Source organism: Hypoxylon trugodes (assembly GCF_022578975.1).
Source record: "Hypoxylon trugodes strain CBS 135444 unplaced genomic scaffold F4822scaffold_11, whole genome shotgun sequence".
Classification (NCBI taxonomy): Eukaryota; Fungi; Ascomycota; class Sordariomycetes; order Xylariales; family Hypoxylaceae; genus Hypoxylon; species Hypoxylon trugodes.
Window position 1 is genome coordinate 211,750 of NW_026250026.1, and position 21,984 is coordinate 233,733.

Below are 21,984 nucleotides of genomic sequence, written 5' to 3' on the forward strand. Positions count from 1 at the left end.
TTTTTAGTACCTCTTCAGATCAACCTCAAATACCTTAGGCATTTCCCTTCCACTCGATTTTTCTAAATCGTTCCACGTTAAACCAAAACCACAACAAGAAAAACACACGTACTTGGACCGCATCGCTCTCTCGATTTTCGGAGAGCTTTCTGTCCATTTTATTTCACACATTTCATTTCTACACCGGCGACTTGCCTTTTGTGCAAAGGTCGTACATCCATTCTAGACATCACCCCACCAGGATCGCCGCCATAAATCTTCTTGAATTCTAAGCTGTGCTTGGAATTTGAGAAGTCGCATCGATCACTTAATCGCAATCATGGCTACCGACAAGGGGCTCGAGGATATCGAGCAATCCCAAATTGAGTCTAACTACGATGAGACCGTCGACTCCTTTGACGAGATGAACCTGCGAGCAGAGTTGCTACGAGGTAAGAAAAAAAAAGCGCCACTTCAAAACACGTACAAAAAATTTTCGCGCCTAACTAACAATGGTTTCAAGGTGTTTATGCTTACGGTTTCGAACGTCCCTCTGCTATCCAGCAGCGGGCTATCATGCCAGTCATCAAGGGTATGTTTTTACCAGCCTATATTCCCTCAGCAGCCCAACGAGCATAATTCTAATCTGCGACAGGTCACGACGTAATTGCGCAGGCCCAGTCAGGTACTGGCAAGACCGCTACCTTCTCTATTTCCGTCCTCCAGAAAATCGACCCCAGTGTTAAGCAGTGCCAGGCACTCATTCTCGCCCCTACTCGTGAGCTGGCTCAACAGATCCAGAAGGTTGTCGTCGCCATCGGCGATTTCATGAGCATTGAATGCCATGCATGCATTGGTGGAACCAGCGTCCGTGACGACATGAAGGCCCTCCAGGAGGGACCTCAAGTTGTTGTTGGCACGCCTGGTCGTGTCCACGATATGATTCAACGTCGATTCTTGAAGACTGACGGAATGAAGATGTTTGTTCTTGACGAGGCCGATGAGATGCTTTCTGTTAGTACCACTATGAACCCTCATTTATGATACTGCTGATGCTGATATTAATCGTCTAGCGTGGTTTCACTGAGCAAATTTACGACATCTTCCAGCTACTTCCCCAGTCGACTCAGGTAGTTCTGCTGTCCGCCACTATGCCTCAGGATGTTCTTGAGGTCACGACTAAGTTCATGCGCGACCCTGTCCGCATTCTTGTCAAGAAGGACGAGCTTACCCTTGAGGGTATCAAGCAATTCTACATTGCTGTCGAGAAAGAAGAGTGGAAGCTGGACACTCTTTCCGACCTCTACGAGACTGTTACTATCACCCAAGCGGTTATCTTCTGTAACACTCGCCGAAAGGTCGACTGGCTTACGGACAAGCTCACTGCCCGTGATTTCACTGTTTCAGCTATGCACGGCGACATGGATCAGGCTCAGCGAGACCTAATTATGAAGGAATTCCGTTCCGGATCTTCCCGTGTCCTTATCGCCACTGACCTTTTGGCCCGTGGTATTGATGTCCAGCAGGTTTCCCTGGTCATCAACTACGATCTCCCGGCCAACCGTGAGAACTACATCCACCGTATCGGTCGTGGTGGTCGATTCGGCCGAAAGGGTGTTGCCATCAACTTCGTTACCGCCGAAGACGTACGCATGATGCGTGAGATTGAGCAGTTCTACAGCACCCAGATCGAGGAGATGCCTATGAACGTTGCTGACCTTATCTAAACTGTGGACTGTCTTCATTCTTGGCGAGGAACTTGTCGTACGTTGGGGGTGGAGTTGTCCCTTACGAGACGTATGGCTAAAATGATTCGAGGAATAAATAGACGAGATGACGATGTTCTCGTCCAGCATGCTTTCTGTTGGCGCGTCTCGGTGACGAGCCATGGTCGGTAAAGGAAGGGGGAAAAGACGCATCAGGGCATTTGCGGCTAGGTCTCTAGCACCTAATACTCGCTGGTAATGCATATGGCCCGAAGCTGGGGGTCGTAGACACTAGGTCATTGCTTTTTCGATGTTTTTCTGTACCTAGGCCGCCAGATTCTTTCCTAAATAAACGTTCTGAAATCTGTTCTTCTCTGCCTACATGTGAATTCTGAGTTGTGTCGCTAGTCATCCCATGTTTCATCAACTCATTATAAGGGACCATGACAAATAGCAAACGCAATGCTCCTCAAAACATCCTATATATTCATATCATACAGTCAAGATGAGGGGGTTAGAGTCATGTACAACGTTATTGACAAAACATCCGGTACAGTAGGGCAGAGTCAGGTAGGAGTGTACGTATATGGTGTTGCCCATATAGATTAGCCTTCGAAAGTTGGGTAGGTGCGTGTGTCGGTCGATGTATACGAAAAGAAGGAAGGGGCATAGGATATGAAGCAAAGAGGGGTGCTTACCTTCTTCAACCATATCGCCATCGTCTTCCAATCCCTTCCCCAATTCTACCAATTCGATCTTTCCACGTCGATTACTTTTAAGTGCCCCACCCTGAAATCTACATTTTAAGCTACAAGTCATCGCCATTGCGAATCTCGCTCGAGCTGTCTAATAACAGATCCGTACCCCTTTCCCCTCAAAATTTTATTTCTCTGTCCTCCGTTGTACTATGCATTCCGCAGGGGAGACAGAGAGGCTTGTCAACGCCGCTAAGCTTGAGGAGAAGCTCCAGAAACCCGGAAACCAGCTTAACGCCTTGAGGCTTCTCCAAGCTCTCACAGTCAAAGAGATATACGGGGCCAAGAGACAGCTCAGTTTGATAGAAGCTGGTTTTGTCAAACTTCAAGAAGCCAATGCGAAAGAAGGTATTCGGAACAAAACTGTCGAAAAGCAACTGGAGGAGCTTCGAAATGATAAGGAAAGTTTTCGCCTTGTGATATCGGAGGCAGAGTCATCAACGCAGAACACGAAGGATGGTCTTGAGAATCTTCGCGCAAAGGTCAGCGACGAGTATTTTAAGCTGACTGCGGATAACGCGAGATTTGGTAAGGATATCAAAACATTGAATAAGCACATTGATCGTCACCGCGAACAATTAAGTACCGTGGAGGAGTCGCTTGGAGATTTTCGTTCGAAGTTACCTGATCCCCAAGATATCGCTACCTTAAACGACTCATTGCTTCGCTTAGAGACTACAGTGAAATCCATGTACGAGAAGCTCGATACTGTTTCCACAACCACATTTGAGCAAAAGCAGGCATTGTTGGAAATCGCGAGTGACCAAACGAGGGCTCGCCAGTCCCTGGAAACTTTTGTCCCAAAACAAGAGGACTTCTTCCAGTTCCTCAGAAAGGTAACTGAAAGGAGCTCTGCTGCAGTATCAGACGGTGAGATTGGATTAAAGAACAACAGTTTTCAAGGCCAAAGTGCTAACCCGACCGAACTAGAATCAATTCTAAACGGGACAACAAACGAGGGCGACATCATTTCCTTAGGGCCACAGCCACCGCTAAAGGCAGTTCAAATGCTAGAACAGTACAACCACTTCAGTAACTCGTACCGAATCAAGCGTCCCAAGAGCGACGCCAGGTTCATCAGGCAATACCTCAAGAAGATAGACCACCGAGCCGCGTGGCTCATACAAATGCGGCTTCAGCAAGAATACCCCGAGTTGGTGGAGCCTCTTCAGAAAGCAGAGACAAGCAGCAAGACAGATGTGATGATATTCGTTAATATTGAGAAGATAAGTTGGGACCACATTAAGATCATTATGCGTAAGATCAATGGCAAAGAGCTGTTCAATCTTCTAGAAATTGCGCAAGAGGGGCCAACTATGTCCGTGGCGAACAGGGGGCCTATAATAGAATTGAAGTAGCTGAGAAGATCTATACCGTCACCAATCACAATGAGGGTCTCGCTTATAAAATACTCGGCTCCTTTCGGTGGATCAATTATTTTGTACTACTCGGACAGTTTCCGTAGCTACCAAACACCCAGTAGGTATCTAGAAGATTTTCACACCTCCTTTGGTAATGAAGTACTTCCACGCTTAACTAGCCTTACTTCGGGAGTTGTAAGCAATGTACACTATGATTAGTTCACACACTCAAGTTCCTCGTGTCGTCTGCTAAACCCGCAGTATCGAGACCAGTCCACTTGTTGATCCAGCCTAGCACCTCCTTATGCCAAACAAGCGAGTTCTCGTGTTTCAATACCCACTAGAGCAGATTATGCTATTAGTACCTAGGTACTTGATCCTTCATTTTGCGGAGGGGTAGGTACTTACGTGATTTTCATCATTGAAAGTCAAGAAACGGCTCGGAACACCGCGTGCCTGAAGGGCTATGAATGATTAAACCCGTCAGCATCTCATAACCGCTAATATCTTATAGGATGTCTCTAGAATTTCACATACCATTGAACGCCGCTAGGCCCTCAGATATAGGTAGTCGGTAATCAAGCTCGCTGTGGATAATGAGCTGCGGCGTAGCCCAGTTTCCGGCGAAAGTAGCCGGATCCCAACGCGCATAGTTATCGCGCTTTTCCCATAGTATACCGCCGAAGTCGTGGATAGGGAAGAAGAGTTCCTCGGTTGCCCAATTGTTCAGGGTGCTGAAGATACCGTCGTGGCATACGAGGGCTTTGAACTTTCGGCCTAGGGGGTGGCCTTGGATCCAATCTTTTGGGTGTATTGTTAGTAATGATTTATGAATGGGGTGTTGGAAGTTAGGGAAAAAGAGGAGGCTTACTGATCATGTAACCGCCGTATGAGGCCCCAAGGGCAACGGCGTTGTTAGTGTCGACGTACGAGAGGTTATCGGAGATGTGTTCGAAGCAGTTGACCACTGTAGCACCCAGAATTAGGCAATATTTCCACAATACAAGAACCAAGGAATACTCACGATCGTTATAAGGTCTTCCACCCCAATCCCCCGCAATCCCATCCGTAAGCGCCTGACCGTACCCCGTGCTCCCGGTCGGGTTCGGCATGACAACCACATACCCCTGCTCCGCGAAAACCGCCGGATTCCACCTGGTACTCCAACTCTGCGCCCAAGCTCCCTGCGGCCCTCCATGGATCAAAAATGCCAACGGATACTTCTTACTCGGATCGAAACTCGAAGGTTTCATAACTAATGCATGCGCCTTATAATCCCCTGCACCTTTAAACCAAAACTCATCGACCTGGCGTTTCGTCAATCCGAACGATTTGCCCTCCTTAGAGCTCGACGATACGAGGCCGAGTTCCTTGGATTGCGGGTCGATGATCGAGTACGAGGAGTTATCGACTAGACTCGTAGATGTGAAGAATAGACGATTGTCGGATGTTGAGAGGTTGTAGAAACTACCTATGGTACCGTCTTCGGTGATTTGCTCCGGAAGCTGTTTCGCGGAGAGTGGGCTTGAGGGGAGTTTGAATAGGACTTGCCGTCCTTCTTTTTCGGCTGTGACGTATAGTTCTGAGTCGTCGTTACTCCATACCACGCCTTCGGGCCTGCGGTCCCAGGCGCCTTCGCCGTCGTCGGTGCGGTAGAATTCTTGTACGTTGCTTAGGTCTTTGATATCGGGGATGAGTAGGAGGCGCCACTTGTCGGATTCGTATTGCCGGTTGCGCATCTTCTTGAAGACGAGCTGTGTTCCGGCATGCGAAAACACGGGGGTACCCGCATAGCCTTGTAACTTACCCGTTTTGATTTGCTGGGGGAAAGGGGACTTTTCTTCGGTGAAGGACTTGAGGGGGATGTAGTATACGTCGGTCTTGGTATATAGGGCCGGATTCAGTTCCGGGTCCTTGGACACGAAGACCAAGCCTGCCGGACCAATGTCATAGTCGCTAGAGTCACCGAAAGGTGGTACTGGAGTCTCGAATTCCGTGCCATGGAGGGCGTTTACAAGGTCCTTGGTCTGTAATTTGAATTTGCTTCCATCCTTCTTGAGTGCTCCGTAGAAGAGCCCTTGCTTGTGTTTGGGTACATACGAGTCCCAATGCCTCACAAATAAACTCGTGTAAACCTTGGCACTCGTTAGGGGATCTGGGGACTCAGGCTGTTCCTTGGGTCCCGTGCCGGCAAATGCTATAGTGCCATTTCCGATGTCCTTCACCTTAATGTTAGAGAGCGAGCCAGTAAAGGCTATGACCTCGTACGGACTACGCGGAGTTAGTTGAGTCTGCTCGGAGTATAAGTAACTCCTTAGAAGCGGACTAGGAGTTAACTGTACTCACACTATATCCGGCTTGGCTGCATCAGCCACCAAGACAGACGTGGCAGTATCATTGCTTTTCAAGACTATGAACTCAGTCTCTGAAAGCCATGTCGGCTCACTGTAAGCTGGGTTGTCGAATAGTTGAGTTGACTGGCGGGTTTTGATGTCCAACACTTTGATGGCATATTTCTTAGAATGCGTCTCGAAGGAGTATTCGGATACTATACCGTATTAGTTTTCATCCCTTGGCTGTGAGCTATGATACAATAACTGTGTGCTTACCGGTGTACAAAGCAAGGGTACCAGTGGAGTTAGGTACCGCGGCGCTACGGCGAGGAGCTGAGAGGAGCACCTCTGGAGTGAATTTGGTAGCCATCACCGTCATTTTGGGAAAAGGGTAGAATAGTAAAGGTGCGGTGTAAATTGTCTCACTATTTATTCCATCAGGTACGGGTTTGCTTTCAACGAATGATCACAACTGCCCGGTTTAGGTAGGTCAATTTGATCATACGCCCTTCTTCGTTCTCGCCAGTTCATCAAGGTGTCCACTGTGGGTTATGTGTGGGATGTACTTTGTAGGCGGTTCCCTTCTGTACCTACTAAGTAGTATTTAAGTATTCTGCTCTCTCCCCGCATTCCATTGGATGGAGTCCACTCTTAATTGCATATAACAATTGCACCATCCGTGTACAGGTGTATATTGTGCCTAAACCATCCAACCATCCATACTTAAAGATGTGATAGATACTATATGTCAAATCTAAGGCGTTGTATATGTTTATATATACACTTATATACGATAGTAAACTCTCAATTCTTACTCGCCCTGCGTCGCTGTTCTCGTCACTAGCGCTTACGATATATATCGAAAGAAGGGACCGATATTAACACCACGCTTTATTGGGTTGAATTCAAGTATCACCCGTATGATACACCTTTTATACACCTAGAAGAAGGGGTATCTAGAGTAAACAGAATGGCGCGGACCATCAAACCTGGCTCTTGAGAAATCAAAGCAATGCGATATCTTTTTTTTAGCAGAATTTCCCTAACCTAACGCCATGCAAATTGTTCCTCCGCTTGTTCCCCAAAACACCAAAGCCATGCAAAAGAAGAGAGGAAGTTCGAGGTATTGATGACAATAGTCTTTCGACACGTGCGAACCGAAATTAAGGCCGTGGCCTCGGTCGTAATCACACTAGGGGCGTGGGAGGCTCTATTTCCTCGATGCACCGAAGTGTGTCCGTACTTTCTTCGTTTCGCGGGAGTCTGTCTCGCTGTCCTCCGCATCAGCGTCCTTATCCTTCTTCAGCTGTGTCCTCTTCTTGCTGGCCTTCCCTGCCTTGCCTGTGACCTTTTCGGTTGCGGATGTCGGGGTTGGCTGGTTCGAACCGCCATCCTTATCCTTATTATTGGCAAACGACGTCGAAACTGGGGTGGGAGCGGCAGGAGTCGAGGTAGCGGATGGGGTCTCAGGATTATCAGGCTACAAAGAATGTGAGTTAGTATTGATGCGGCTTGAGAAGCGGGCATGGGGATTTTCGCAGGACGCGGTGAAACGTACGTGAAGGCTGTTATGTGATATCGATGATCGTGACCAGATATAATCCTCCTCCTTTAGTTCTCCTTGCTTGCGCTGCGCAGCCGAACTGGTACCCTTGATGTAATTATCGAAACCCTTCACGATGTTGCCGAAGCGCGTGTTGCCCAGGTATTTCTGCTCGAGATCGGCGATATTGTGCTCTAATTGCGCCTGCACGATTGATATGGTTAGTTACTATGCGCCTCTAATTGCGCTCGTGAATTTGACGCGATGACTCACCAGTTGCCGTTCTTGCTGCTTCCGTTTGGCTAGGAGCTCCTTAAGGGTTTGACGTTGCCTGTTGTATTCCGTGAGCGCAAGCCGTCGTTCGGCATCAGTAGCGCCGGGACCGCCGGGTTGGACATTTTCGGTCATCGCGGGTTGTTACTTTGAAAAGCCGTTGTCGGATAGGGTTCACGATGGTTTCTAAAGATGTTGATTTGCGAATTTAGAACTGTCCGTCAAGGCCGGGTTAGCGCGAACTCTCAGCCTTTGTAGAAGATGAGCCTAGACTCTTTTAAGTAAGCTAATAATTGAGAATTAAGGTTGATTGGTCTCCTACCGTGGTCAATGGCGTCACTAGTGGAATTGCTAGTGTCTAGAACAATGGATCCATTGCATTAAAAGACCCACAGTCCCCCCATTAAGCTCATACCAAGATAAAAGTGGGTATAGGAAACTACCTTCATATATTTATCTGATCCAAGAGACTTTGCTACGTTTAATACTTTTAGCTCTTCCAAATATTAGTGTACGCTATAGAATAATGGCAATCCCAAATCTTGGGACGGGAGATAAGCGTATCCCAACAGCGCTAAAGATCTATTACGATTTATGATGATTATCGCTTACCTAGATACCTAGGTGTTTTTTGCTTGCCTCCAAAACCAAAATTCGTCAGCTATTTTTTATATCATGGTTCGACTTGCCTGTTTGATCAATTCTAAAATCTAGTGTACTAGATATCGATGGATCGTCAGAGCCTATGATTATCATTATAAATAAACTAGACAAGAACCATACTAGTTTCAAAACTAACGAGCTGATGAAGAGAAAGTGTCTCGTTGCTTGGTCAATTGTGGGATAATGAAACGCACGAGTCAGTGATCTGAGGCTTTGTAGTAAATTCTATTGTCTGATCATCTATGTGATAATTGTCGTAGATCATGAGCTAGGAAAAACAACGTAACGCAATGTTTTGTGACTGACCTCGAAGACAATACCAAAATGAAATCAGACTTGGCAGCCGGGGTTTTTAACGTCCAAGGATGACCGAATCAACCAGTCCTGCAAGTCTAGGAAGATTAGCCTGACCCTTTAACATTATCTCTATTTGAGGTGCCTCTCATCTTCTTTATTTGCTCCTTTAGAAGCTTTTCTCGCAGCTCATTGGTGCGCTGCTTTGAAGTATGGGTCTGATGAAGAATGCGAAGGTCAGTTCTCTGTCTGAACGCGTAACACGAGACGGAACTCCCTAAGAAGCGGAACGAACCTCATCAGCCTCAGCGGCTGCGCGGCGTTTGGGGGATTGGGATCTATCTTCATCTTCCGAAATATCAGCCGATCTGTTACGGGTACGAGGGGAGTCAGCAGAATCTCTCCGCCTTCTCGAAGGGATATCTCTAGCTTCGCTATCCTCTCTACTTCTCCTTCGTCGACTTCTCTGTCGAGGCCGTCTAGAGCCATCCGGTGACTCTAGCGGACTAGGACTTCGTGTTGGAGATCGTCTTAATCTCCCACGGCGGTTAGGTGAAGGACTACGACTGATGAGTTCGCGAACCGCCCTTCGCCTCGGGCTGCGACTACGCGATCGGGAAGAGGATGATACGGAACGGCTCGGCCGACGAGCATCACGTCGGGGAGGAGACCTTGAGCGACTAGGCGAGTCCGAATATCTACGCCTTTTAGGTGCTGGCGAGCGGGACCTGCTACTGTCGGATCTGCTGGCGCTCTCTAGCGAAGAAGTATTTCTTCTGCGGCCTTCTCTCCGAGACCTATAACCTCTTCCTCGGTCTGAAGATCGATTTCGCTTTGCGGGCGCCCTATATCGAGGTGGGGATCGTCGTCTAGAACGACGTGGTGGTGAAGGAGATCGAAGACTTGGTCTCCGACTACGGTCGCTAACCGTGCTGGATGATCTAGAACGAGACGCGGAGTCTCTCGAGTTTGATGTTGTAGAGCGAGATGGGGAACGTCCGCGTCGATATTCTTGTCGGCTCCCGCGACGATCTGGAATGTAGCGGTCACGATCACTACGATATGAGTCCCGTTCTCGTCTTGGTGGCGACAAGGATCGATCGCCGCCACGGCCAAACCCTCTTCCACGGCCTCCAAAAGCTCGATCACCACCACGTCTATTACCGCGCCAATTGTCGCCACGACCACCACGGAAGTTACGGTCTCGTCGTTCTCGATCTCGGATATCTGATAGTTCGCGATCACGGCGTTCTTGGGTTTCCCGTCTAATTCGGGATTCCTCGGCGGCTTTGTCCGCGTCGATCTAATATTTGTCAGCGCCCGTGGCTCGGGTATGCCATTATGGAATGCAGTACCTTTTCTTGGATGAGTTCCAATTTCTTGGCCTCGAGGAGCTCTTTTGGAACACCCTGAGGATTAGACTGTGCGCTTAAACAAAGATTCCAGAGGTCTTTGCAGAAAGGCGCCGTATCTTTGTCGAGGAAACCTGTGAGTTGAATTTGCATGGACTTGATATCAGGCTGCGTAATCAAGGGTCAGCAAGCCTGAATATTTCCGACATCACAGTAAAAGTGTACTCACATATCGAGTGCCTTCAATTAAGTTGAAACAGAGTTCAGTGACAACATCATCTTCAGATCCGAGGATTTCGGAAATCTTGCTCGCGATCCATCTAGGAGGTCTCGGTTAGCTTACGGGTGGCTGCAGGACGCGTAGGAGGGTACGAACTTCTTCATGACCTGGAGATTGACTTTCTGCATGTCAACCTTTTGATTGAACTCGGAAGGGAATTTCGTCGCTCGTAAGAGCTTCGCATCCACACTGGTCGCCATATCGTGATGTTGGGTAATGATGTCGGCGAGCACTCCTCTGTCCAGTAGTGTCGCGGGAAAAAAAGGATGGAAGAATTGAATACGGCTAAAAAAAAAATGACGTCTGGGGAAACGCTGTCTAGTTTTGGTCACTACCAAATGTTTCACTGTTTCAGAGACCCATCCGGCCTAAAATCGGATTTGGGAAAGCTTAGTTTTGGGGGGGGGGGCTGGAACTTTCTTCAGTTGGGGACAACTGCCAGCTTCAGCACACGCCAAATTTACCGACACTGAGGATACTACGTAGACATCGGAGAATATGGTCCGTGCCCTACCCCAGCACCCAAGGGCTCTAAACTTATCTCGTCATAGCTCCAACTTTGGACCCAACACTTGAACATCCAAGGTTCTAGACTCGATATAAAGATGCCGGAATGCCATGGAATCTCGATATTATCACTACAACGAGTCAGGGAATATCAGAACTTCATTCCATTACATTGGTATCATACATGACGTGATGAATACATACGGTGCTTACCGAAGGAGGTCTCATGATCCTCTTAAAATCCCTCTAACGATTACACGACAGACAGTGTACCGACATGAAGAGGGAATTATGAATCCTATTTGAAACGCAGTTCCCGACTCTTTGGTCTGACCTTTATTTCCTGCATGGGATAAACGCGCAATCGTACGGTGAAGTTTGAAAGGAAGTTACTTTATTTCACGCATCAAAGGGTTCGGGGATAGTTACCTAGGTAGGCATGACTGCTCACATCTGTGAGACCCCATAGATGTTGATACCTAGGTATTCTCTCTCTATTTATATTAATACAAAGATCCAAATAATCCACGAGACATCCTTCCGCATGGAATTGTAATGCCTTGACGAAAATATCAGTACCTTCAAGATCCTGGAGGGTGTGCTTATATATACGCACCCTACCACAGCCGTCAGCCCGGTAGTTACGCTGACAATCCGATTTAATACGTACACAGAGCTGCCACAATAATTTTTTCCCTTCAATCTGATTGGTCAATTCATCTCTTCTAGAAGAATGTCAGGTACCCGAGTATATAAGTAAAGTTACAAACGAGGACATATTTATTAAATCTTATATGTAGAGTTGTGTAAGGAAGCCTGTATAATAGAGGTGTTATCTACTTACTGAGATGTACCAAAGAAGATTCGAGAGACGTAGAGATATCGTTCTGTCGCATCAACGCTGGGTAGCAATAGATTGCAACCCATCCAAACTAAAAATAGGAACCGATTTTGTTCTTATGACGCATATGATCGATTTTCTTCGGGATAAGCAGGTATAGCATTGTTTCCATCTTACCGCTAGAGTACCATTGGCGCGTTACTTTACTGTTCGGTTAATACATCACTATCATCACAGAGTTTTATCTTATAGTCAGCTGGAAAAATTCCTAGGCACCCAAATCATGTATGTATAGCAGACACAAGCGAGGCCTCTACTAACATATCGCTTCGTGGAACTTGTTTTTAGATGTATTGGTATCATCTCCAGAGTGATTTCGGTAAATGACGTAAGGTACTATAACGGCCGGCGAGAATAGTTGGGTTCCAAAGTCTCGCAATTACAGCCAAAAGGCTATCGACGTCGGAAGGTACACCCACCGCTTGGGACGTCTTCTCGATATTCGATACCTTTAACAAACATTGACAAGTTAGCACATGAGGGAACGAAAAAGCATGAAGCTATAAAATATTATATCAGTGGACTCGAGTTAAGATAGCGAAGCATTCGTGAGTTCATATACTTGCGCGCGCCGCTTTTCTCGGTAATTAGCATTAGTTCCCATATAGGCTCACCCATAATTCAATGTTGTAGTCGTATTTCTGATCATAACAACAAACCCAGTTCCAAAAACCAGCATGACCTACTCAACCATATTCAGCCAGCTTGTACGCCTTTTGTTCCCAGAGAGCAACCTCGCTCAGTCTTGATAGCTTATCCGCTTCCCATTTCATCCGCTTGGTCCTTTTGTAAAACGCCAGTAATCATGATGCAGTTGGTAATCAGAGTATCCGAACGAATGTATTTGATCGAAACCGTGTCATGTTTATGTTTGTGTTCACTTGGGGTAGCTTAGTCGGTCGACTTCTTTTCGCTCTCTCTTGTGCTCGCTAGACACGTGAGCCTGCTTTGCGGCGAGGGCGTTGATCTTCTCGCGAGCCTTCATCAAGCCGCTGTTGTCCTGTTCCTTGAGCTTGGCACGGATTTCGTAGAGGGAAAGAAGAGTGGTAGCTCTGTCAATGTCGGCATCGGGTCGCTGTGTGAGAAATTAGTACTTTGTCATACCATTATTGAATACATATGCTTTGTTGTTGTGGTACGTACCTCGCCTCCTAAAGGACTTCCGGGCATTGATGGCGATGCAGAGTTTGTTCTGGTAAGTGGCGGTGTGAGCATGCGACGGCCAAACTTGTCGGTCATACGTCCTGGAGGAGAAGTGACTCTGCTTTCGGGGACGCTTCGAGGTTGAAGTTGTTGATGCTGCTCTAGCTGTAGTTGGCTCTTGCGGTCAAGTGTCCGGTTAGCAGTAACCAGATCTTTTGCAGCGGTTTGATCATGCTAGAGAGGGATCACAAGTTAGTCAAATCGATCCTCGTTGGAGTTGGGGGAGTCAGAAGCGTGAGGGGTATAAAACACATACAGTGGCTTGGAGATCATTGATATCTGCCAGCATCTGAGCTAGCTGAAGTGCCTCCATAACGTCACATCAATTGAAACAAAAACCCTTTAATGATAGTGTTTGTTTTCGAGATAAGTTATAGATAGAGTTCTTCGAATTATTATACGTGCTCTTGCACGAGGGTTTTAAAACCAAAACTCCAATGATGAAGTTGAATGATGGTAAGGAAATGGACAGAATTGAGTTGGTCTTGTGATGATATCAAGGGTAGGTCTTGGTTTTTACAGGGGAGAAGGTGAGAGAATAAATTATTTACGCTGTTAAAACGGTTGTGGGGTACTAAGCATAGGTATTTTCCCCAGGCCTGGACCCGGCCAGTCCGACTTCCAGGCGTTTTAAAGGGACTCCCCCCACATTATGTAGTTCACCCCACTGTGACATATGCAACATCCGCACGCGTAATTCGTAATCGAAGCTCTCCTCTTCAGGTATCCAGTACCGAGACGTAGGTACCTAGGTAGCTTTTAGCTGGTGGAGCTCCGCGGGTACATCCACCGCCTTCCATCCAATGCCCATCCGATATCTAGAAGTATCTACGTAAGTGCATGAGATAGATACCCTAGATACATGTACACTTGTACATTCCTGCATTGCTGCTATACTCAATAGTGAAATGATTTTCCTAGGCTTTCCTAGGCTTTCCTGGCTTTCCTAACACACCTACAGAATAGCGCCAGGGCTTTAATTAACCCCCCGCAGCGACCGACTTGTCGATATCCAAAGCCGAGCATCGGGACATTAAACAAGAATTGTCCTATGAACAGTGTTAAACCTCCGCATACCTTGCCGAACCATTTTGAAGCCGTAACTTTTTATAAAGCCCCCGAGGTCCATTTGTAATAATTGTATTAGAAGTTCTCTTGGTCATCTCACTTTCTTTTTGTAAGAGGTATGATAATCGAAGGATCCGACGATCTTGTTCCGTCCCGTTTCCGATCGCCAATCTCAAGCATAAATTACTAACTATAGACTCTCTTACAGGACAATGAGCGTATTCCGCCGCAGCATGGCGTCGGTGGCTTCCCTCAAGCAAGCCGGTAAGGTTGTCTGTATCGGACGCAACTATGCGTGAGTATCGCCCGCCTCCCGTAACCAGTAATAATCGCCCCGTGGCGTGGGGTGAACAACGAGGGTGTTAACATATTTCCGCCCCAGCGACCATATCACGGAGTTAAACAGTGCCCGACCAAAGCAGCCCTTTTTCTTTTTAAAGCCAACATCGTCACTCCTCTTACCTGGTGAGGGTCCCGTCATCCGGCCTCGGGGCGTTGATCTGCATTATGAAGTTGAGTTGGCTTTGATACTTGGCAAACAAGTCAAGGATCTTGCAGCAAGCGATGAAAAGGGTGCATTTGACGCTATCGACCGTAAGAAATCCACAATTGCTATTTTCACACCCAAATTTAATAAACTGACAATTGTTTAAGACTATGCCCTCAGCATTGATATGACGGCAAGAAATATCCAAAATGAGGCCAAGAAAAAGGGGTTACCGTGGTCAATTGCCAAGGGATTTGACACCTTTTTGCCAATCAGTAACCTGATTGAAAAATCGGCAATTCCCAACCCTCACTCTGTAGATATCTACCTCACCGTCAACGACAAGGTCCAACAAGCGGATTCCACCGAACTCATGCTTTTCCAAATTCCCAGAATATTGAGCGATATTTCTAAGGTTTTTACTCTTGAGAAGGGAGATATCATTCTCACCGGAACTCCAAAGGGTGTTGGCCCAGTTGTGCCAGGCGACGTTATGCGAGCCGGTATCAAGGTCAATGGCAAGGAGCTTGAAGAGAGCAAGATTGAAGTTAAGGTTGAGGAATCAACCAGTTCATACGAGTATGCAGAGACTTAAACTCGCATGAGAGAAAGCGCTCTTAATTATTAGGACGATCTCTGCCTGTTTATATTCTCTTGTATATACGATAAAGCTCATTTCCGAGCGACTTCAACTTCTATACCATACTCATCGCAGAATTGCGGTCATTATACATTCGCGTATGAATATACCCTAAGTCTAGATTTGATACTCAGTCAATTGAGTTACTGAAAACTGCGGTCTTTAGTGGACGTGTTTGAATCATATCTATTAGGACTATCACGCCACGATCCATAATAGCCCCCTTTGAAGCTAGAATCATAAGTTTATATAAACAATCCAATCCAACCGTACCGGTCCAGTTTTCCCAAACCCATATATAAGAAGAAAAATCAAGCGTAGACATGATAGGAGATGCATCTCAAGCGTCTAGTACCTATTCGCCTGGCAATCCCCATCTGATATTACGGTACTGGCTTGTTGGATAATGAAGGTTGTTCTCCGTCTCATCCAACCAATCCAGATTCTTCGACATAGTGTTAACCAAGCCCTGGCCACCACCCTTGTCGCCGCTAGCCTCCCAGAAAAACGCACCGCCTAGGTCGCGCCATTGGAGATACTCTGATTTGAAATTGGTGCTTCGCACATTATCGTACGAGATGAGCTCCTTAGTGTCGGGATCATAGCTATACGTCGCCTTCGCCACGTCGTCCCAAACCACGTCAGCCCCTGGTTTCGGCAGGTCCTTGTAGTAGAAGACTCCGGGTTGCGGACCTCCTTCTCCGACACTTGAGTAATTCTGTCCAATGCCAGATGTACCCTCGAAGGCTCGGCCATATACGGGCAGGCCCATGAGAATCTTACGGGGGTGGATTCCCTGAGATTCATAGTGCCTTATGGCATCATCTGTGCTTGGCTTCTTCACGGCTGGATCGTCGAGATATGAGAAGACATTGGCTTGGTGGCCGCTTACTGTATCCCAGCTTCCAGAATAATCGTAGGCCATTAAGTTCCTACAAACTGTTAGTGCCGTGGTTTTCATAATATCCGGGAGAGGTAAAACTTACCAGTTGTCCACATATCTGTTCATTCCGACCAAGTCGAGCTTATCATAGTTCTGTGGGCTAGCCGGACTTGCCACGCTAATAGTGAACCGATATCTCAAGCCATGAAGGAGAGAATACCTGTCAAACGCGTGCCTGCAAGCCTCGAGTAACTTAACGAAATTGGCCTTTTCGACATCGTTGTTCGGATATTCCCAGTCAATGTCAATACCGTCGAAACCCCAGTCCGTAACCAGTTTCACGGCAGTGGTAGCGAACTTGAATCTTGTAGCGTCTGAAGCAGCAACCGTCACAAATTTCGGCGAGTAGTTCCATCCTCCTATTGAAAGAATCGTCTTAAGGTTACGGTTGTACTTCTTGTGGAGGAAAAGCTGTTTAACGGCACCATAGGCGTTTCTGGTAACGTTCAACTTCGAATCATCCGGGTAGCGCTTCTGCAGATCAATCACTGGATCTGAAGATTTCACCGTCCCATCTTCGTCGATGTCGGCGAAGGCGTAGAGGATGTGTGTTAGTTCAGAGACCGGCAGTTCCTGAGGGTGGAAGCCCGCGTTAACACCCCTGGTACATTGATTAGCAAAGCCTGGTCGTAATTAAAAGATTATGTTTCCTTACCAGTTCGTGAAGTACACTGCATTCTTATATCCCCTAAATGGGCCGGGTGGGAAAGCCGGCGGTATAGGCCGCGTAGGTTCCGCTGGTGGCGATGTAGTCGGCGAGGGAGTGCTTGACGGGGGTGCTGACGTCGTTGGGGGGACGATGACACTCGTCGTAGTGTTTCCAAATGGCACACTAGTAGTTGTCCCTATACTCGACGGGGGAGTCGCAGTAGTTGGAGAGGCAGTTATACCTGTAGTGGTATTTCCGGAAGGTATACTAGTGCTGGAACCTGGAGGCTTTCCTGTAGTGGGAATAATAACACTCGTGGTGGTATTGACAAATGGCGCACTAGTAGTCGTCCCTATGCTCGAAGGAGGAGTCGCTGTAGTTGGAGAGACAGTTATTCCTGTAGTGGAATTTCCGGGGAGACCAGGAGGTTTTCCCGTCGGTGTGATTATACCACTCGTGGTGCTATTACTGAATGGCGCACTAGTCGTTGTCCCTATGCTTGTCGGTGGCGTTGCCGTAGGCGGAGAAATAGTTATACCCGTAGTAGTGTTACCAATTGGCAAACTAGTTGTTGGAGTCCCTACTGGTGGTTTCCCCGTAGTCGGGATAATGATACTTGTGGTGGAATTTCCAAACGGGAGGCTGGTCGTATTTGCTGGACTTGAAGTCGGGATTGCAGTTGTATTACCAAATGGTGCACTGGTAGATGGCACCGACGTTACATTAGGAGGAGCAGTCGTATAAATGGTAGTAGATAGGAAAAGCGTCGTCGTCAAGTAAACAGGTTCGCAGTCATCACGTCTTTCTATTCCATATGCACCCGCCCAAAGGAGGCATTGGGCGAGCCCCCACAACGATGTCTTCTGCATGTTGACTAGAAGAACTAGAAACGAACGAATGGACCCTCGTGAAATATTTAGCTAAGCTAACTGTAGGGACCGAGTTGCTTTGGCTTTTATACAGGAAGCCCGCGAGGCCACGGAAACTTGCCACTCTTCGCCAGTATCAGCTCTCGTAGAAGTCCAGAGTCCAGACTCGACATGAGCCCTTCCACCGAGTTATATGAAAGCAACTGCGAGCCATCTTTCCTCATAGAACGCGTCATTACTCTATAAATTTCCATTTGTCCAATAGGACATTTGAGAGCCCAAGCTTCACAAGCACGAATCCGAATCGCTCAATGGGAGAACAATTTGACCCTTGTCTTTAGCCTGAGTAGCTATGTAAGTGCTTTCGGTCCGTGGCAAGGGGACGGTCAGTTAAAAATCTCTTAGCTACGGGACACACAATCCACACTTGGTGAGGACACGCAATGCCACTAAGATGTTATTGGATCGTCCAAGGGAAAAAAATTGCAGTTGATGAAATGGGGCGGGAGCTGGGATGAACCGGAAAAAGAGGCGAACAGGGGCAATACTATCGGTAAAAGGTGGGATAATAACGAGCGATGATACGGTTGGTTCCCGTCGATTGCAACACTCGATCTGATGCAGGTTCAGGCCTCACCCGTGGGACCATCCTGATGGCGCGTCGTCGACCTCGTGCAAGCATGTGGAAGAGAGAATGTTTCTTAGAGGAGTTTAGCTGTGAATCTAGATCGATGTCCCCTCTTGTTACCTCTTCAATACCATCATGGCTGAGATCAATATTCTAAGGATAACGGCCCGATAGCCTATCGACAGAGAACTGGTTAATAGTATTGATTCCTAAATAATATTATAACTCTTTGGGATCTATATGGCGTGCTCAGAAGAACTTCACTCAAGTACCTGTGTTTAGTCCTGGGCCATATAGACACCTAGATACCTACCTAGGTACTGTTATAGTGAGATACGCAATCGCAAAAACATTATCTTACGATCCAAAAACATAAGAAAATAATTTGAACCAGGATGGTATTTTGAAAACCTGAAAGACGGCCTTAGTAGTATTGAACACATGTAGATCCAATATATCGCACATTTCCCATTACGACTAGGTGTGAATGGGACGGGATAGGATAGTGCCAAGGTTTAATCAGCACAACACCACGAAACGTCTACTGGCACGTAAGACATGATTCCATAGCGACTCGGGTGTTGTTATTATAAATTATTAATTGAATTCTCGTGGTTGAGGTTCTGACGAGCCGCCGCATAGCCGTCTCGTTTGCGATATTTGTACAGGTGCCTTTCTTCGTGATGGAATTTTTTGGAATTCCGTGTTAGACTTGCTTTTTAAACGTACCTAAGTACCTAGGTATCTAAGAATAAGGATCTGCGGGGAATCTCTTCTGATTGGCCCGGGTAGAAGATTTGGTTTCGGATAGGCAAGGTACCGTAACCTTGATTCTGTAGCAAATAAGTTTAGTTAGCATTTATAACCAAGTCAAGCGCGAACTTGAGTATAAGAGTCTTCATTTTCATTATTAGTCTCCGAACAGAAGGTCATTTCAGTTCAACTCGAGATATGCTTGGAAAAGTTGAAGTTGATAAGAAAATCTCACCCAGATGGAGAACTGTTATTATGATAGGCCATTCCTCATTCACCATAGGTAATGGTAATGAGTCAAATCATGTTGTGTAACTATCACCTATCACATACCCCCCATCTCCATATCCCCATAGGTGCCTACTGTGCCTATGAGAGAGCTCACTCCTATCAATGAATGCTATTTTGTCAGATACACATACACAATAACACAGTTAATCAAATTAGAATCCCATTCAACCACAATTTGTGCACACCATAAGAGTAAACCACATTTCCTGGTACAAGCGAGGCTGGCTGTCCGCTGTTGGGGAGGGGAACAGCTGCGCCTCAATCCCCGCGATCAGCCTTTGTAATCAGGCTCCCTCAGCTGTTTTCATAAGAAACAACTGACGGCCGATAGCACCTATTTGGATATCAATTTTTTTGATATATTTTTCTTTAATGTCGTCCTAAAACCATGCCGAAATACTCGCGGCCAGTCTCGGTCTTCAGCTCGAGCGACCGTGGTGAATCCCATCGGAGTGAATCTCCTCCACCGCCGTACTCCGAAGCACCCCCATCATTCCAGCCTCGCAGGAGTGAGCGAACACCACTTCTGCAACCTATTCAAGATCCAGAGCCAAGAAGGGTGCCAGATTGGAGAGCAGAATGGGTACCGCCGGCTGCACGTCCTCGTCGGACTGGGCGTATACGGGAGTATGTTCAGGCTTCGTTTCGCAACCCGTTCCGGAGTCGACTAGCGTACCGAATCTCCGAAAGCTACCGCAGTAGCTGTCGGAGGATTCGTCGAAGTCGAGCTCTCTATAATATTCGCGAGTCTTGTCGAAAGGCTCCTCATAGCCGATTCGCTAAGCGTATCCATAGATGCTTTCCGCTACAGTGCTTCCTTGTCTTCATCCTCTTTTTCATCATATTTGTGTGTGTACATCAGTTCAACCTTTCGGGTGCATGGACATTCACACCCCCTACTATTTCTATTGCCATCATCGGTGCGTATAAACTCCTAAGACCTATACTGAAGTAGAAATCGGACTCTAACTCACACACAACAGGCGCCGGACCCGCAGGTATATCTGCGGCTCAACATCTACACGTAAACGCAGCACTTCGAAACATCCGCCTCAACATAACCCTATTCGAATCCAACCCCCTCATCGGAGGTCAGCTAGCTCTGAACGATTCTAAGGGTCGCCAAGTATACCCCTACGATGACCCTACACAGAACCCGATAGCCGCCGAAGACATCACCGGCCCAGCCTTACTGTGGGGCAATCCGCTATGTACGAAAGCGACGGAAAAGACAATAGGAGACAACGTCGCATTCTCCGAGCTCCCTCCTCAGAAAATCAGCTTGTAGGTAGTCTTTAATATATCTAAGTAGTCATTGTCTTGGTATTAACAACCCATAGCTTCACTGGTGATCACGTCGTAGCCACTACCACCCGTCCGTACAACAAATTCTCCTTTTTTGATTGGTGGGGTATGCTCTTCAAATACGGATCCCCAGCCTGGGCCGCCGCGGGTATATTCGACGACGGGGCCGATCTAAAAGATCGCTTCGTTCACTCGCCTCTCGACTTCGGCGTCGGGCAGCTTCTAGCTTCCATGGGTGTCCTCGAGTCCGCGCAGCAGTTCGCACACGATACACTAGGCGGCCGGGGTGTGGGTGGTGCTTTCGTAGATGAAGTCTTGAGTCCACAAGTCCAGCGCACTAGCATGCAGAGGGTTTCTGATATCAGCGACTTCGGTATGAAGATGGCTGCCTTCCAACAAGATAGGGCAAATACCTTTATCGGAGGGGAACTACTAGAACGACTAGATCAAGTCATTGCTGTACTAGGCATAACTGTCCGTACAGGCACTAAAGTCTCTGGCGTTAAACGAAAGAAGATCGATGATGACAAATCAGCATGGCTCGTCGAATACAACGCCGACGGCTTATCCGAATCTCGAAACGAGCCATTTGATAAGGTCATTATTGCTGCGCCGAATTTCGAGATGTATCGCGGAGCTTCCGCCGAAGTTGTAGAAGCTGCCTCCATGCTATCTTATCGACCCGCACACGTCACATTCTTCACGTTACCTTCACGTCTTGACACCGGTATATATGGCGACGTAAATCAAATCCTATTCCTCGAGGAGCAAAACGGAGATCGTTCACTCGATGGCGTCAGAGAAGTATCATTTGTAAGAGAAGTTGTTCGGACGTCAGAAAAGGGTGATGGGGCTCCCGAGTTCCTATACCGCGCTCTTTCAGACGTCGACGTCACAGAGCGGTTACGTGAACTCGATTTAGGGATTACTTGGATGTATCAGGCAAGAGTAAGTTCTTCATCTGATACCCCAACCTCTATACTTAGCTAATTAATATGATTTACTAGCTCGAAAATGCGTACCCCTATCTCTTCCCATTCAGACAATACCCACGGTTCAAACTATCCACCAAGGGTATATGGTGGACTTCAGCCATCCACGCCGCCGCAAGTTCTATCGACTTGAGCTGGCTAGCAGGCAAGGTTGTCGCTGAGGAAGTTATACAAGAGGTTGAGAAGTGAGCGAGCAAGTAATATTACTG

At 47.2% G+C, this 21,984-nt stretch overlaps 9 protein-coding genes across 9 annotated transcripts; 4 read left to right on the top strand and 5 right to left on the bottom strand.

Annotated features, from left to right (window-relative positions):
* The first annotated feature begins 35 nt into the window (after nt 1-35).
* On the top strand, nt 36-2,068 carry F4822DRAFT_419793 (ATP-dependent RNA helicase eIF4A). The gene is made up of 4 exons (XM_051459648.1): nt 36-431; nt 503-571; nt 635-993; nt 1,053-2,068. Exons 1-4 carry the CDS (start codon nt 320-322, stop codon nt 1,704-1,706), a joined length of 1,194 nt encoding a protein of 397 aa, XP_051309003.1. The 5' UTR covers nt 36-319; the 3' UTR covers nt 1,707-2,068.
* On the top strand, nt 2,069-4,361 carry F4822DRAFT_419794 (uncharacterized protein). Its single transcript, XM_051459649.1, has 3 exons — nt 2,069-3,309; nt 3,370-4,141; nt 4,210-4,361. Exons 1-2 carry the CDS (start codon nt 2,593-2,595, stop codon nt 3,796-3,798), a joined length of 1,146 nt encoding a protein of 381 aa, XP_051309004.1. The 5' UTR covers nt 2,069-2,592; the 3' UTR covers nt 3,799-4,141; nt 4,210-4,361.
* Nucleotides 3,910-6,928, bottom strand: F4822DRAFT_69547 (dipeptidyl peptidase). The gene is made up of 7 exons (XM_051463860.1): nt 6,411-6,928; nt 6,148-6,349; nt 4,826-6,072; nt 4,673-4,768; nt 4,339-4,602; nt 4,210-4,265; nt 3,910-4,141 (listed from the first exon to the last, which is right to left on the bottom strand). The coding sequence occupies exons 1-7, from the start codon at nt 6,511-6,513 to the stop codon at nt 4,022-4,024; spliced, it is 2,088 nt and encodes a 695-aa protein (XP_051309005.1). The 5' UTR covers nt 6,514-6,928; the 3' UTR covers nt 3,910-4,021.
* F4822DRAFT_69522 (NuA4-domain-containing protein) lies at nt 6,929-8,293 on the bottom strand. Its single transcript, XM_051463859.1, has 3 exons — nt 7,951-8,293; nt 7,693-7,881; nt 6,929-7,614 (listed from the first exon to the last, which is right to left on the bottom strand). The coding sequence occupies exons 1-3, from the start codon at nt 8,083-8,085 to the stop codon at nt 7,345-7,347; spliced, it is 594 nt and encodes a 197-aa protein (XP_051309006.1). The 5' UTR covers nt 8,086-8,293; the 3' UTR covers nt 6,929-7,344.
* A 536-nt stretch (nt 8,294-8,829) lies between these two features.
* Nucleotides 8,830-10,905, bottom strand: F4822DRAFT_69796 (uncharacterized protein). The gene is made up of 5 exons (XM_051463862.1): nt 10,636-10,905; nt 10,489-10,579; nt 10,263-10,427; nt 8,920-10,210; nt 8,830-8,853 (listed from the first exon to the last, which is right to left on the bottom strand). The coding sequence occupies exons 1-4, from the start codon at nt 10,737-10,739 to the stop codon at nt 9,185-9,187; spliced, it is 1,386 nt and encodes a 461-aa protein (XP_051309007.1). The 5' UTR covers nt 10,740-10,905; the 3' UTR covers nt 8,830-8,853; nt 8,920-9,184.
* Nucleotides 10,906-12,446: 1,541 nt separating this feature from the next.
* On the bottom strand, nt 12,447-13,748 carry F4822DRAFT_69558 (uncharacterized protein). Its single transcript, XM_051463861.1, has 3 exons — nt 13,407-13,748; nt 13,091-13,324; nt 12,447-13,022 (listed from the first exon to the last, which is right to left on the bottom strand). Exons 1-3 carry the CDS (start codon nt 13,461-13,463, stop codon nt 12,825-12,827), a joined length of 489 nt encoding a protein of 162 aa, XP_051309008.1. The 5' UTR covers nt 13,464-13,748; the 3' UTR covers nt 12,447-12,824.
* Nucleotides 13,749-14,076: 328 nt separating this feature from the next.
* On the top strand, nt 14,077-15,500 carry F4822DRAFT_69918 (uncharacterized protein). The gene is made up of 3 exons (XM_051463865.1): nt 14,077-14,513; nt 14,601-14,812; nt 14,873-15,500. Exons 1-3 carry the CDS (start codon nt 14,431-14,433, stop codon nt 15,298-15,300), a joined length of 723 nt encoding a protein of 240 aa, XP_051309009.1. The 5' UTR covers nt 14,077-14,430; the 3' UTR covers nt 15,301-15,500.
* On the bottom strand, nt 15,501-18,095 carry F4822DRAFT_69905 (glycoside hydrolase family 18 protein). The gene is made up of 3 exons (XM_051463864.1): nt 16,944-18,095; nt 16,332-16,889; nt 15,501-16,277 (listed from the first exon to the last, which is right to left on the bottom strand). The coding sequence occupies exons 1-3, from the start codon at nt 17,804-17,806 to the stop codon at nt 15,701-15,703; spliced, it is 1,998 nt and encodes a 665-aa protein (XP_051309010.1). The 5' UTR covers nt 17,807-18,095; the 3' UTR covers nt 15,501-15,700.
* Nucleotides 18,096-19,866: 1,771 nt separating this feature from the next.
* On the top strand, nt 19,867-21,964 carry F4822DRAFT_434356 (uncharacterized protein; the record flags this gene model as incomplete). The annotated part of the gene is made up of 4 exons (XM_051461994.1): nt 19,867-20,398; nt 20,462-20,762; nt 20,819-21,731; nt 21,791-21,964. The coding sequence occupies 4 exons, from the start codon at nt 19,867-19,869 to the stop codon at nt 21,962-21,964; spliced, it is 1,920 nt and encodes a 639-aa protein (XP_051309011.1).
* Between the last annotated feature and the right edge of the window lie 20 nt (nt 21,965-21,984).

What these genes read in the sequence shown, in the direction of transcription:
- F4822DRAFT_69905 (XM_051463864.1), bottom strand. Translation starts at nt 17,806, where the DNA reads ATGCAGAAGACATCGTTGTGGGGGCTCGCCCAATGCCTCCTTTGGGCG. An exon ending in GCAGTGTACTTCACGAACTG is followed by an intron (nt 16,890 to 16,943) that starts GTAAGGAAACAT and finishes TCAATGTACCAG; the next exon opens with GGGTGTTAACGCGGGCTTCC. An exon ending in AACAGATATGTGGACAACTG is followed by an intron (nt 16,278 to 16,331) that starts GTAAGTTTTACC and finishes AACAGTTTGTAG; the next exon opens with GAACTTAATGGCCTACGATT.
- F4822DRAFT_419794 (XM_051459649.1), top strand. Translation starts at nt 2,593, where the DNA reads ATGCATTCCGCAGGGGAGACAGAGAGGCTTGTCAACGCCGCTAAGCTT. An exon ending in GCTCTGCTGCAGTATCAGAC is followed by an intron (nt 3,310 to 3,369) that starts GGTGAGATTGGA and finishes CCGACCGAACTA; the next exon opens with GAATCAATTCTAAACGGGAC.
- F4822DRAFT_419793 (XM_051459648.1), top strand. Translation starts at nt 320, where the DNA reads ATGGCTACCGACAAGGGGCTCGAGGATATCGAGCAATCCCAAATTGAG. An exon ending in GCGAGCAGAGTTGCTACGAG is followed by an intron (nt 432 to 502) that starts GTAAGAAAAAAA and finishes AATGGTTTCAAG; the next exon opens with GTGTTTATGCTTACGGTTTC. An exon ending in TATCATGCCAGTCATCAAGG is followed by an intron (nt 572 to 634) that starts GTATGTTTTTAC and finishes AATCTGCGACAG; the next exon opens with GTCACGACGTAATTGCGCAG.
- F4822DRAFT_69796 (XM_051463862.1), bottom strand. Translation starts at nt 10,739, where the DNA reads ATGGCGACCAGTGTGGATGCGAAGCTCTTACGAGCGACGAAATTCCCT. An exon ending in AATCTCCAGGTCATGAAGAA is followed by an intron (nt 10,580 to 10,635) that starts GTTCGTACCCTC and finishes GAGACCTCCTAG; the next exon opens with ATGGATCGCGAGCAAGATTT. An exon ending in TAATTGAAGGCACTCGATAT is followed by an intron (nt 10,428 to 10,488) that starts GTGAGTACACTT and finishes TTGATTACGCAG; the next exon opens with CCTGATATCAAGTCCATGCA.
- F4822DRAFT_69522 (XM_051463859.1), bottom strand. Translation starts at nt 8,085, where the DNA reads ATGACCGAAAATGTCCAACCCGGCGGTCCCGGCGCTACTGATGCCGAA. An exon ending in AGCAGCAAGAACGGCAACTG is followed by an intron (nt 7,882 to 7,950) that starts GTGAGTCATCGC and finishes TCAATCGTGCAG; the next exon opens with GCGCAATTAGAGCACAATAT. An exon ending in TATCACATAACAGCCTTCAC is followed by an intron (nt 7,615 to 7,692) that starts GTACGTTTCACC and finishes CATTCTTTGTAG; the next exon opens with CCTGATAATCCTGAGACCCC.
- F4822DRAFT_69918 (XM_051463865.1), top strand. Translation starts at nt 14,431, where the DNA reads ATGAGCGTATTCCGCCGCAGCATGGCGTCGGTGGCTTCCCTCAAGCAA. An exon ending in TGTATCGGACGCAACTATGC is followed by an intron (nt 14,514 to 14,600) that starts GTGAGTATCGCC and finishes TTTCCGCCCCAG; the next exon opens with CGACCATATCACGGAGTTAA. An exon ending in TGCATTTGACGCTATCGACC is followed by an intron (nt 14,813 to 14,872) that starts GTAAGAAATCCA and finishes CAATTGTTTAAG; the next exon opens with ACTATGCCCTCAGCATTGAT.
- F4822DRAFT_69558 (XM_051463861.1), bottom strand. Translation starts at nt 13,463, where the DNA reads ATGGAGGCACTTCAGCTAGCTCAGATGCTGGCAGATATCAATGATCTC. An exon ending in TCAATGATCTCCAAGCCACT is followed by an intron (nt 13,325 to 13,406) that starts GTATGTGTTTTA and finishes ATCCCTCTCTAG; the next exon opens with CATGATCAAACCGCTGCAAA. An exon ending in GAAGTCCTTTAGGAGGCGAG is followed by an intron (nt 13,023 to 13,090) that starts GTACGTACCACA and finishes TTTCTCACACAG; the next exon opens with CGACCCGATGCCGACATTGA.
- F4822DRAFT_69547 (XM_051463860.1), bottom strand. Translation starts at nt 6,513, where the DNA reads ATGACGGTGATGGCTACCAAATTCACTCCAGAGGTGCTCCTCTCAGCT. An exon ending in TACCCTTGCTTTGTACACCG is followed by an intron (nt 6,350 to 6,410) that starts GTAAGCACACAG and finishes AATACGGTATAG; the next exon opens with TATCCGAATACTCCTTCGAG. An exon ending in CTTTCAATGATGAAAATCAC is followed by an intron (nt 4,142 to 4,209) that starts GTAAGTACCTAC and finishes AATCTGCTCTAG; the next exon opens with TGGGTATTGAAACACGAGAA.